The 12,417-nt window shown below is 53.9% G+C and overlaps 2 protein-coding genes across 2 annotated transcripts in view; one reads left to right on the top strand and one right to left on the bottom strand.

Moving 5' to 3' along the window:
* The window catches only part of ZBTB4 (zinc finger and BTB domain containing 4), a 20,938-nt gene extending 11,646 nt beyond the window's left edge, over positions 1-9,292 (top strand). Inside the window, 4 exon segments of the mRNA XM_017850634.1 lie at positions 1,661-1,731; positions 2,178-3,277; positions 4,779-6,253; positions 6,256-9,292. Coding sequence (XP_017706123.1) covers positions 2,187-3,277; positions 4,779-6,253; positions 6,256-6,725 — 3,036 coding nt within the window. The 5' untranslated portion in view covers positions 1,661-1,731; positions 2,178-2,186 and the 3' untranslated portion in view covers positions 6,726-9,292.
* A 2,129-nt stretch (positions 9,293-11,421) lies between these two features.
* Positions 11,422-12,417, bottom strand: part of CHRNB1 (cholinergic receptor nicotinic beta 1 subunit) — a 14,019-nt gene continuing 13,023 nt past the window's right edge. The window contains exon 11 of the mRNA XM_017850633.1: positions 11,422-12,055. Within this exon, the coding sequence (XP_017706122.1) occupies positions 11,915-12,055 (141 nt within the window). The 3' untranslated portion in view covers positions 11,422-11,914. The remainder of the gene's footprint in view (positions 12,056-12,417) is intronic.

Below are 12,417 nucleotides of genomic sequence, written 5' to 3'. Positions count from 1 at the left end.
TTTTTTTTTGAGGAGGAGTCTCGCTCTGTCGCCCGGACTGGAGTGCAGTGGCTGGATCTCAGCTCACTGCAAGCTCCGCCTCCCGGGTTTACGCCATTCTCCTGCTTCAGCCTCCCGAGTAGCTGGGACTACAGGCGCCCACCACCTTGCCCGGCTAGTTTTTGTATTTTTTTAGTAGAGACGGGGTTTCACCGTGTTAGCCAGGATGGTCTCGATCTCCTGACCTCGTGATCCGCCCGTCTCGGCCTCCCAAAGTGCTGGGATTACAGGCTTGAGCCACCGCGCCCGGCCAAGAACGTTTTTCAGAGGATGGGAATTGTATGAGGAACTCCTGATGCTGAACGCCTCTGAAGACACGTGTGGCCCATGGCATATGGAAGGACACCCTCAAAGATGGGTGATGGCTCCCAGGCTTTGTGGAGGGCAGAGGAGAGGGTCTGGAGAGCTCTGCTCTCAATTCTGCAGGCCTGGATCTCTAAATAGGTGCCACCTGTCATTATCAACGCTGTGTGACTTTGGATAAGTCTGGCTTTCAAACTCAAACCTTCAACTGAAAAGAGTCCTCAAGGCCCTGATGGTGCCTGCAGGGGAAAGTGGCTGTGCGGTACTTTTTTTTTTTTTTTTTTTGAGACGGAGTTTTGCTCTTGTTGCCCAGGCTGGAGTGCAGTGGCGTGACCTCGTCTCACTGCAACCTCCACTTCCCAGGTTCAAGCGATTCTCCTGCCTCAGCCTCCCAAGCAGCTGGGATTACAGGCATGCACCACCACGCCCGGCTAATTTTTTGTATTTTTAGTGGAGATGGGGTTTCACCGTGTTAGCCAGGGGTTTCATCGTGTTAGCCTGGATGGTCTCGATCTCCTGAACTCGTGATCTGCTCACCTCCGCCTCCCAAAGTGCTGGGATTACAGGCATGAGCCACCGCGCCCGGCCTTGATTATGCTGCTTTTTCAGCCCAAATCCCTAGGGCATCAGGTCTCTGAGTGAGGTGTGGGACCAGGCCTCCTGGTCCTGTGGCCTTTCCAGTGCCCTCCAGAGACTGGAGCGAGCTGGCAGTTGTGTAGGGGTCAGTGGGCTTCAATGGTTGTCTGGCAGCTGGGCCAGAAACCCCCTCTGAGATTTATGGGGCTGGGAGGATATGAGGAGGTCCTCTCCTCATTTGAATATCTACCAGCTTAGGTCCCATTTTTAAAAACTCACAAAAAAAAAAAAAAACTCACAAATTATTTTGATATGTAAATGAGACCATCATGATAAATGACAACATGCAAATCTTTGACTTCCTCTGAGCCCTGGAGATTGGGCCAAAGGGACTTGAGAGTGCTGTGACAGGCTTCCCTGAACTATGGGCTGGACCTGTGCTACTATATTGTTTGGAGGTGAATTGGGAATATGCAAATTATCTTGTCACTGTACTTCTCTGGGCCTGCAGAACAAGGCTCTGTAATAACCTGCGTGGCCTCCCAGGTTTGACCGGACGCAGCTAAACAAATAACCTGGCAGAGGCTCCGGGGAGGGGTCCGGGCTCACCTGGATGTCCTCTCTGGCCACAGTCCTGCACCCCTCCCCACTTCCTGGGGGCTTTTCCTCCCACTTCCCTCCCTGAGGACCCTCTCCTGCTCCTCCTCTAGGTTCCCCTGACATGGTTTCTGTTTCTCCACAGAAGGAAGAGGCCCAGCAGAAGGGACTCGCTGAGCCACCCCCCGCCCCACTCCATGTTGGCTGTGCTCTCAGGTGAGAAGGTACCCAGAGGTCTACAGTGAGGGAAAAGTAGACCCAAGGCAGCAGGCCAGCGGGGGCGGCCATTTTGTCTAGGCTGGGGAGTTCTGTGAAATGGCTATCAGGAGTTATGGTGCTTCCTCCTCCTTCCCATGAGAGAGGTTTCCCTCGCTTACCTCTCTAGTCTGTGACTTCAGAGATCATGACCCCTTGACCTTCACCATGACCTGAGGTATCTCTGGCCTTTTCCAGCCACAGAAGTGAGTTAGACATACTGGTCTTGGATGCTGGCCAGACTTGGGTGGCTAAGGGCCAAGCCCTGGCTTCTGTGGCCTGAAGTGATTCAGCCTTCCACTGGCTTCTGACCAGCAGCTCCTGACCCTCTCTTTGCCTGACCTGAGAAGCCTCTGCCCTCTGCCCAGCCTCCGAGACTCTACCTGGCCTCCTCTCCCACTGTCTAGGCTGGCACCATGCCCCCCCCTGCAGAGGTGACGGACCCGTCTCATGCCCCCGCCGTCCTGCGCCAGCTCAATGAACAGCGGCTCCGTGGCCTCTTCTGTGACGTCACCCTCATAGCCGGAGACACCAAGTTCCCTGCTCACCGCAGCGTCCTGGCTGCTTCGAGTCCCTTCTTCAGAGAGGCCCTGCTCACTTCGGCCCCACTGCCCCTCCCACCAGCTACAGGGGGCTCCGCACCCAACCCTGCCACCACCACAGCTGCCTCTTCCTCCTCCTCCTCTTCCTCGTCTTCTTCCTCTTCCTCCTCCTCTGCTTCCTCTTCTTCCTCCTCTTCCTCTTCCTCTCCCCCTCCAGCCTCTCCCCCTGCTTCTTCCCCGCCCCGGGTCCTGGAGTTGCCAGGGGTCCCAGCAGCTGCGTTTTCTGATGTCCTCAACTTCATCTATAGCGCCCGGCTCGCACTGCCTGGTGGTGGAGGGGACGGGGCAGCTGTAGCAGAGATCGGAGCTTTGGGGCGCCGTCTGGGCATCTCCCGCCTTCAGGGCCTGGGAGAGGGAGGTGATGCCTGGGTACCTCCTACCCCAGCCCCCATGGCCACCTCGCAGCCTGAAGAGGACAGCTTCGGGCCCCGGCCCAGGCCAGCTGGGGAGTGGGAGGGTGACAGGGCTGAGGCCCAGGCCCCTGACTTGCAGTGCTCCCTACCCCGGCGGCCCCTCCCCTGCCCCCAATGTGGAAAAAGCTTCATCCATCCTAAACGGCTGCAGACCCATGAGGCCCAGTGCCGACGAGGGGCCAGCACTCGGGGGTCTACAGGGCTGGGAGCCGGGGGCGCTGGCCCTGGTGGTCCTGCAGGGGTGGACGCCTCAGCCCTGCCTCCACCGGCGGGCTTCCGAGGAGGCCCCGAGCACGTGGTGAAGGTGGTGGGCGGCCACGTGCTGTATGTGTGCGCAGCTTGTGAGCGTTCCTATGTGACCCTGTCCAGTCTGAAGAGACACAGCAATGTACACTCGTGGCGGAGGAAGTACCCCTGCCGCTATTGCGAGAAAGTGTTCGCCCTGGCGGAGTACCGCACGAAGCATGAGGTGTGGCACACGGGGGAACGCAGGTGAGTGGTCCAGGCTGGCAGGGGGAGCGGCCAGAGGCCAGCACTCAGAGATCACAGGGACAAGGGCAGCAATGGGTGGGGCTTGGGGCCTAGAAAGTTATCCTGAGACTAGGCTAGCTGCAGTAATCCCAGCACTTTGTGGGGCTGAGGTGGGAGGATCGATTGAGGCCAGGAGTTTGAGACGAGCCTGGACAACATAGAGGCCCCATCTCTACAATTTTTTTTTCTTTTCTTTTTCTTTCTTTTTTTTTGAGACAGAGTCTTCCTCTATAGCCCAGGCTGGAGTGCAGTGGTGCGATGTCGGCTCACTGCCACCTCCGCCTCCCAGGTCCCAGTTTAAGCAATTCTGCCTCAGCCTCCCAAGTAGCTGGGATTACAGGCATGCATCACCATGCCCAGCTAATTTTTTTTTATTGTATTTTTAGTAGAGTCGGGGTTTCACCACGTTGGTCAGGATGGTCTTGAACTACTGACCTCGTGATCTGCCTGCCTTGGCCTCCCAAAGTTCTGGGATACAGGCGTGAGCCACCACACCTGGCTTTTTTTTCTTTTTTTTTAAGACTGGGTCTCGCTCTGTCCCCCAGGCTGGAGTGCAGTGGTTCAATCTCAGCTCACTGCAACCTTTGCCTCCTGGGTTCAAGTGATTCTCCTGCCTCAGCTTCGTGAGTATCTGGGATTACAGGTGCACACCACCATGCCCAGCTAATTTTTGTATTTTTAGTAGAGACAAGGTTTCACCATGTTGGCCAGGCTGTTCTCGAACTCCTGACCTCAGGTGATCAGCCAACCTCGGCCTCCCAAAGTGCTGGGAGTACAGGGATGACCCACTGCACCCAGCCTCTACAAATAATTTGAAAAGAAAAAAAAAAGCCATCCTGAGGCCCCTGCTCACCACCACTCACCTGTCTGCCTCCCTCCAGCCCCAGTTCCTTCAGCTGAGGTTTTTTTTTTGTTTTTTTGTTTTTTTGAGACGGAGTCTTGCTCTGTCACCCAGGCGAGAGTGCAGTGGAGCAATCTTGGCTCACTGCAGCCTCGCCTCCAGGGTTCATCAGCTGAGGTTTATTAAGTCTCTTTGTGCCATGTCCTGGCTTGCTGCTCTGGGGAAGGGCTAGAGGGAAAGAGAAAGCTCCCTTCACCGGAAAGGACTGTGGCGGCACAGGCATGTCCAGGAATCATTACACTATTCTGAGCAGGGCCTTGTGTTTCCACGCGGTGTCCCTGTTCATAAGTCGTTTCCCCATTCTGTCATCCGGGCTTGAGAAGAAGGCTCTGTGAGTTAGGCGGGGTCCCAAGTGGAACAGCCGAGGCCTAGAGTCTCACAGCCTGTTGGGGCACTGAGCTCAGATGGGCGCCCCGCACTGAGGCTGGCTGGGTGAGAGAGGCAGCGCAAGACTGCGGGAGTCACAGGTTTGAGTGCAGGGTGCAGGAGGACCTGGGAGACTTCAGGGCCCTTGACTCAAGTGGCTGTGTTCCTGCCCTATTCCCTGCTATGCGGACCCAGGTACCAGTGCATCTTCTGCTGGGAGACCTTTGTCACTTATTATAACCTGAAGACCCACCAGCGAGCCTTCCACGGTATTAGCCCGGGCCTCCTCGCCAGTGAGAAGACACCCAATGGAGGCTACAAGCCCAAGCTCAATACACTCAAGCTCTACCGCCTGCTCCCCATGCGGGCAGCCAAGCGGCCCTACAAGACCTACAGCCAGGGAGCCCCAGAGGCCCCCCTTTCTCCAGGCCTCAACACACCGGCCTCTGTGGCCATGCCAGCCAGCCCGCCGCCTGGGCCCCCACCTGCCCCAGAGCCTGGCCCTCCACCCTCTGTCATCACTTTTGCCCACCCAGCCCCCTCTGTCATTGTCCATGGGGGCAGTAGCAGTGGTGGAGGGGGGAGTGGGACGGCCAGCACAGGAGGGTCCCAAGCCGCCTCGGTTATCACTTACACTGCTCCACCGAGGCCACCCAAGAAACGAGAATACCCACCTCCTCCCCCTGAGCCTGCAGCCACACCCACCAGCCCAGCCACAGCAGCCAGCCCAGCCACCGCTGCAGGGCCAGCCACGGCCACCACCACGGAGGAGGCCAAGGGCCGGAATCCACGGGCCGGAAGGACTCTGACTTACACAGCCAAGCCAGTGGGCGGGATTGGTGGAGGTGGGGGTGCTCCCGCAGGGGCTAGCCGGGGCCCTTCTCAGCTGCAGGCTCCACCTCCACTGTGTCAGATCACTGTGCGAATCGGGGAGGAGGCCATTGTCAAGCGCCGCATCTCAGAGACTGACCTGCGTCCTGGGGAGCTGAGCGGAGAGGAGATGGAGGAGAGTGAGGATGATGAGGAGGAGGAGGACGAAGAGGAGGAGGAGGATGAGGAGGAATCAAAGGCTGGTGGGGAGGACCAGCTCTGGAGGCCCTACTACTCCTACAAGCCTAAACGCAAGGCTGGAGCTGCTGGAGGTGCCAGTGTGGGGGGCAGTGGGCCGCCCCGAGGCCGCCGGCCACCACGCTGGAGGCAGAAGCTGGAACGGAGGAGCTGGGAGGAAACCCCAGCAGCCGAGAGCCCAGCGGGACGTGCCCGCACAGAGCGGAGGCACCGCTGTGGGGACTGTGCCCAGACCTTTGCCACCCTGAGAAAGCTGCGAAAGCACCAAGAGGCCCATGGTGGGGGCTCCCACAGCTCCCGGGCCGGACGGAGGCCCTCCACCCGCTTTACCTGCCCCCAGTGCGCCAAGGTGTGCAAGACCGCAGCTGCCCTGAGCCGTCACGGGCAGAGGCATGCTGCTGAGCGGCCCGGGGGCACCCCAACTCCTGTCATTGCCTATTCCAAAGGCAGCGCTGGCACCCGGCCCGGGGATGTCAAGGAGGAAGCCCCCCAAGAGATGCAAGTCTCCTCATCCAGCGGTGAGGCAGGCGGCGGGAGCACTGCTGCTGAGGAAGCTTCCGAGACCGCCTCACTCCAGGACCCTGTCATCTCAGGGGGTGAGGAACCCCAGTGGTGGCAGGCGGGGGCAGCTATGCATACCCACCTGTGCAGGAATTTCCACTGGCCCTGATTGGGGGCGGCCGGGAACCTGGTGGTGGCAGGGGAAAATCTGGGAGTGAAGGGCCAGTGGGAGCTGGTGAGGGGGACCGGATGGAGGGGATAGGGGCTGCCAAAGTCACTTTCTACCCTGAGCCCTACCCGCTCGTCTACGGCCCCCAGCTCCTTGCCGCCTACCCTTACAACTTCAGTAACTTGGCCGCTCTCCCAGTTGCTCTCAACATGGTCCTACCTGATGAGAAGGGTGGGGGGGCCCTTCCCTTCCTACCAGGGGTCTTTGGCTACGCAGTGAATCCTCAAGCAGCACCCCCTACCCCGCCAACACCACCTCCCCCAACTCTTCCTCCACCAATTCCCCCTAAGGGAGAAGGTGAAAGGGCAGGGGTTGAGAGAACCCAGAAGGGTGATGTGGGGTGAACCTTGGGGCTCAATCCCCCTTTCACCAGATGCCACCCTCCCTGAACCCCCCACCACTACCAGCTCCCTGGCCTCCCTGCCCCTTGGGAGCCCCTCCACACTCTTGTGCAGGGACTTGGGGGCCCCTGGAGCTCAGGGGTCAGGCTGCTTTGTGTGAGATTGTAGTTTTCCCATCTCCTGGGAAGGGATCTTTCGAGGTCCCCTCTCAATCTTCCTCCAGGGAATGGCCTCCATGAGGGGCAGGGCCAGCTTCCATCCCTTCTCCAGCCCTTGGGGCAACTGAGCAATATACTTAACCTGAATCTCTACTCACGGCCCCCACCAGCTCTGAATGTCTAACCTGCTCCCCTGATTCGTAAACCCAGGGGGAAACCATCTCTCTCTCCTAATGACCCCCCTTGTTCTGAAGCTTTCTCTAAGCCCTTCCCAGATGCTTCCTAGCACATTCCATTCATTGTGGCCCAGGGCCTGGACCAGACCATTGTGATACCTGACCCCACCCGCCTGGGAGTGTGGCTTTGGGTTCCATCCTTCCCAAGCGTGGGTCTCTACGTCCGTGTTTCCCTTGCATCAAGACGCCTTCCTTGGTTTCCATACCTTTGGATCTTCCATGTTCCTCCCCATATTCCTGGACTTCGGAGATGGCCTCTCCCAAGCCAGGTCAAGGAGGTTTGGGGGAGGGCTGCCCCTCTGTTCTGTGGCTGAGCACTTTCCCAGTCCAGGGCAGGGAAGTATTGGCCCTATCTTGACCCCCAAATCCAGTGAGCTCCAGATTCTTCCAAGGCAAAAGAGGTGAGCAGATCACACCTCTTTCTGCCTCTACATATGGCCTATTCTGGGCTAAACCAGATTTGGGGGCCAGGAGGGAAGAACTCCAAATGGGATGGAGAAGGGAATCTACTTTCTCCCTGTTTTTTTTCCTGATGGTTTCTCCCAGACTAGACCAAATAGCCAGAAAAATGATAGGGGTGGGATGGGTGGGTAAGCCCAGGATTTGCACATGACCTTCCATCCTTACCTGTATTCCCATCTCCCCAGTGTCACTCCCCTCACCAGTCACTCCAGATGGTTTTGGGGGAACCATTCTACTCTTCTGGTGGGCTTTGGGGTATCCCCACCAGCTTTCCCTTCAAAATAGCACCTTACACCCCATCTTTGACTCAGTTCCCCTCACCCAAAGATCCCAGCCTAGGGATGGGGTACAGGGACTTTAAATAGTCCCTAATCCCTAATTTGCACTAGTTAACCCTGGTCAGGGGTCCCTGTATTTCCTTCCAGTGGGGGAGATGAAGAAATGTTTGCTCCTAATTCTCTTTGAAAACTGGGCCTCCCTGCTCTGTGATTGGATAAACGTTTCCCATCCCACCCACCTCCTCCCAGAAAATAGCTCGCAAGGGGAGAGCCAGTTTGGGGGAGCAAATCTGACAAATGGGAATTAGAGGAGTGCAGTTTTAAAAGGAAAAGTTGTTGTCATCAAAATGGCAGCCTTTTCCCCAGCTACTGTTTTTGGGGCCAAGATGGCTGCCCTAGCAGCAATCACTGCCAAGGGCAAGATCATGGCTTTTGGAGGGAGGTGAGTTTAGGGAGGGCCAGGACCATCCTCCTACCACTCATACCCTCCCAGCATATACAAAGGGGGAGGTTTTAGACAGGCTCCCTGAATGTTAACCACAGAGGAGTCACTCCTTCATTCCTCCTCTGTCTCTTTGCACTTTTCTTCGTCTTGGCCACAGCCTGAGTGATGAATTTCCTACTGAATGTACCAAGTTCCAATTTTAAGGGGGGGGGAGTTTCAAATGGGGAAAATGCAAAAAAAAAAAAAAATCACTAAAATTCCCACAAATCTTGTTTCTGGCACTTTAGAAAAACTGCAAAAAAAATACATAATAAAGAATACATATATATATCTACACACAAATTATATATCTATCTATCTATACAGCGGAACCACAGGAGAGACTGAGGAAGGCCTGGAGGCAAGGGCAGAGGTTATGACAGTGCCCCTATATCCTTAACCCGTACTCCTCTGAGGCAAACAGGCATGGGAAAATGGAAGGGTTGAGGATGGACCGGAGAATTGGAACTTCAGAATAGGTCAAAATTCCAAAACCATGGACTTTTTTTTTGGGAGAATTGAGATTGTAGACATTTATTTTTTTTTAAATATGATTAAGGAAAATAGCTTCCAGAATGTGGTGGTTCTGGGCAACAAATGAGATTGTGGCGACGTGGAGATTAAAATATATGTATTTGAACTGGGGAATTTGAATATTGTGAGTTTCAGATGTTGGAAATTTGGGATTTTGCAGTTTTGTCTTTTGAAAATGATCAAGTCTTGTTAGTTCGTACCCTCTTTCCCCATGTTCCCTGGGAAGAAGGGTGGTGGCAGAGTGGGAAGGCCACTGGTTCTGTACCACAGCACGCAAGATTTAGAATTCTACAGACTCTAGCTCTCTACGTAGTGAGGACCCAGATTTAGAGAAACTGACCAATATTTATCTCCGCATTTGTGTGTGTGTCCAACTCTGTAGGCCAATAAACCAACAAGACAAATGAACTGTGCTCCACAGTGGGATGCCAGGTGCAATTATTTGCGTGGCTGTTGGGTCTGGGGAAAAGGAACATGCTAACTTTGTCCCACAGGGATCCCTGCGAGTTGTGGCCCAATGCTCTCTCTTTGGACAACAACTTCCAGCAGTTGAATAGTTGAGTGAGGGCTTGTTGACTGTTAGCTCAAGCTGACTTTGGCCCAACCTCCAGCCAGAAATGTTAACAGTCTAGTTCATACAACCTGCTGAGCGCAAGATCTCTATGTCCAAAATGGCCCTGACTTAAACCAGGTCTAACCTTCCTTCCAAATTGAAAGAAAACTGAGGCACAAAATGTGTGACGCCCATAAGAGACACAACCTTTCTTTTTCCACTTGTAGTTTCCCCGCTTCAACTCCTTGCCCCCTATATCTTTTCTAGTGTTATGGAAGAATGGGCAGGTAAACTAAGTGACGTGGGTCAGGCGTATAGGGGCTTTGAGGAACTGTGGTATGAATAACTTGACCAGACAGAGTGGGCAGCCACTAAGCTCTAGCCAAGTTGTTGCCAACAGGGGAATCAGGCCTGGTGTTACTATATTTATTTATTTATTTATTTTTGAGACACAGTCTTGCTCTGTTGGCCAGGCTGGAGTGCAGTGGCGCAATCTCGGTTCACTGCAACCTCCACCTCCCGGGTTCAAGCGATTCTCCTGCCTCAGGCTCCTGAGTAGCTGGGATTACAGGTGCATGCAACCAAGTCCAGCTGATTTTTGTATTTTTAGTAGAGACGAGGTTTCGGTATGTTGGTCAGGCTGGTCTCGAACTCCTGACTTTGTGATCTGCCCGCCTCAGCCTCCTAAAATGCTGGGATTACAGGAGTGAGCCACCGTGCCTGGCTTACTATAGTTTTTAAAATTATTTTTGGGCCTGGGTGTGATGGCTCACACCTGTAATCCCAGCATTTTGGGAGGCCGAGGCAGGTGGATCACTTGAGCACAGAAGTTCAAGACCAGCCTGGGCAACATAGTGAGATCCTGTCTCTATAGTTTTTTTTTTTTTCATAAAATTATTTTCAAGAGAAGACAGGAAGTCAAATTTCTCATGAAATAGCCACATTTTAAAAGCTGCTGGGTGTGGTGGCTCACGCCTGTAATCCCAGCACTTTGGGAGGCTGAGGCAGGCGGATGACCTGAGGTTCGGAGTTCCAGACCAGCCTGACCAAGAGAAACCCTGTGTCTACTAAAAATACAAAATTAGCTGGGTGTGGTGGCGCATGCCTGTAATCCCAGCTACTTGGGAGGCTGAGGCAGGAGAATTGCTTGAACCCGGGCGGGGGCGGAGGTTGCAGTGAGCAGAGGTCGTGCCATTGCACTCCAGCCTGGGCAACGAGTGAAACTCCCATCTCCAATAAATAAATAAATAAATAAATAAATGGCGGTGAACTAGTGGCTGGGCACAGTGGCTCACGCTTGTAATCCCAGCATTTTGGGAGGCCAAGGCGGGCAGATCACGAGGTCAGGAGTTCGAGACCAGCCTGGCCAACATAGTGAAACCCCATCTCTACTAAAAATACAAAAATTAGCTGGGCATGGTGGTGTGTGTCTGTAGTCCCAGGTACACGGGAGGCTGAGCCAGAAGAATCACTTGAACCCGGGAGGCGGAGGTTGGGGTGAGCCGAGATCGCACCACTGCACTCAGCCTGGGCAACAGAGCGAGACTCTGTCTCAAAAATAAAAAATAAAATCAGTGAACTAGTGCAAATTTAAGACTCTGCAGGCCAAACAAAAAACACACCGTTGCAACCTCTGATACACACTGCATAGTGCTTTTTTCCCATCTTCTCGTGTGATCCCCAGACAGTCCTATAGGGCATATGCTATCATTAGTTTAATTTTACAGATGTGGAAACAAGTACAGAGCAGTCTAGTGGCTTGTGTGAGCACCAAGGCTGGAACTTGAATGAAGGTCTTTAAAATGCTTCTTTTTCTCATTACCAATGCATGCTTGTAGAAATAATTTTTTTTTATCCTAAAGATAGTACACATTACAAAACATAATAAATTACAGAAAGTTAAAAAGAAAATGACCACAAGACCCAACATGCAAACAATAAGCTACTTTATTTCTATTTTTATTTTTTTAGAGACAGAGTCTCACTATGTTGCCCAGGCTGGTGTCCAACTGTGGGGTTCAAGTAATCCTCCCACCTCAGCCTCCCAAGTCACTGGGATTACTGGCCTGAGCAACCATGCCCAGCTTATAAACATTACTAATTGCTGTATTTACTTCCAGAAATTTATTTCCCCTATTCAACAAATGTTAAGCACTTACCTATGTTACAGTGAGCAAGACACATTTCTTGACCTCATAAGGCTTACAATCTAGTTCCTGTTCTTTGTTCTATTTCACTGGCACCCTAGGTGTTGATACCCAAAAGAGCTTCTTCAAGATCCCAAAGAGTAAATCAGATGATAGTGCATTTCAGATGGGTCCAAGACACCTGCCTACCCAGCCCTCATTCCAGTGCAGTCCCCAGAAACGAAATAAGAGGCCCGGATTCCTAGTGAAGGAGTTAAGAGGCAGAGAAGGATATGGCATGACAGTATCACCAGACTCTCACTTCAACTGGTACAGGGCCTGGGTCTCGACCCTCCAGTCTTCAAGGAAAGGGATCTGGAGGGGGCAAGTGGTATGTGGCGTCCAGGAAAATGACTAGGGTTCCAACGCTGGTGAAGATGATGAAAGTCCACAGGAAGAGGCGGTCCACTACCATGGCCACAAACTGCCAGTCCTCCTTCAGCTGTGGGTAGGCAAAGGAAAGTTCCCGAGCTCTGGGCCCAGACCCCGAGGGAAACCCATTTCCCCAACCGGTACCCTCCTGGGTCCTCCTACCATCGGTTTGAGGCAAGAGCCAGCAGAGCAACAGCGGAGCAAGACTGCAGGCAATGCATGGGCATAAAGAACCAGTAGGTAAGCAGGGGGTGGGACCAAATTAGGAAGATGTCCAATCAGAAACGAAAGCAAGGCCGGGCGCGGTGGCTCACGCCTGTAATCCCAGCACTTTGGGAGGCCTAGGCGGGCGGATCATGAGGTCCGGAGATGGAGACCATCCTGGCTAACACAGTGAAACCCCGCCTCTACTAAAAATAGCAAAAATTAGCC

The sequence above is a fragment of the Rhinopithecus bieti genome, unplaced genomic scaffold (genome assembly GCF_001698545.2).
Source record: "Rhinopithecus bieti isolate Rb0 unplaced genomic scaffold, ASM169854v2 scaffold_32008, whole genome shotgun sequence".
NCBI lineage: Eukaryota > Metazoa > Chordata > Mammalia > Primates > Cercopithecidae > Rhinopithecus > Rhinopithecus bieti.
This window is presented reverse-complemented; position numbering and strand designations above follow the sequence as displayed.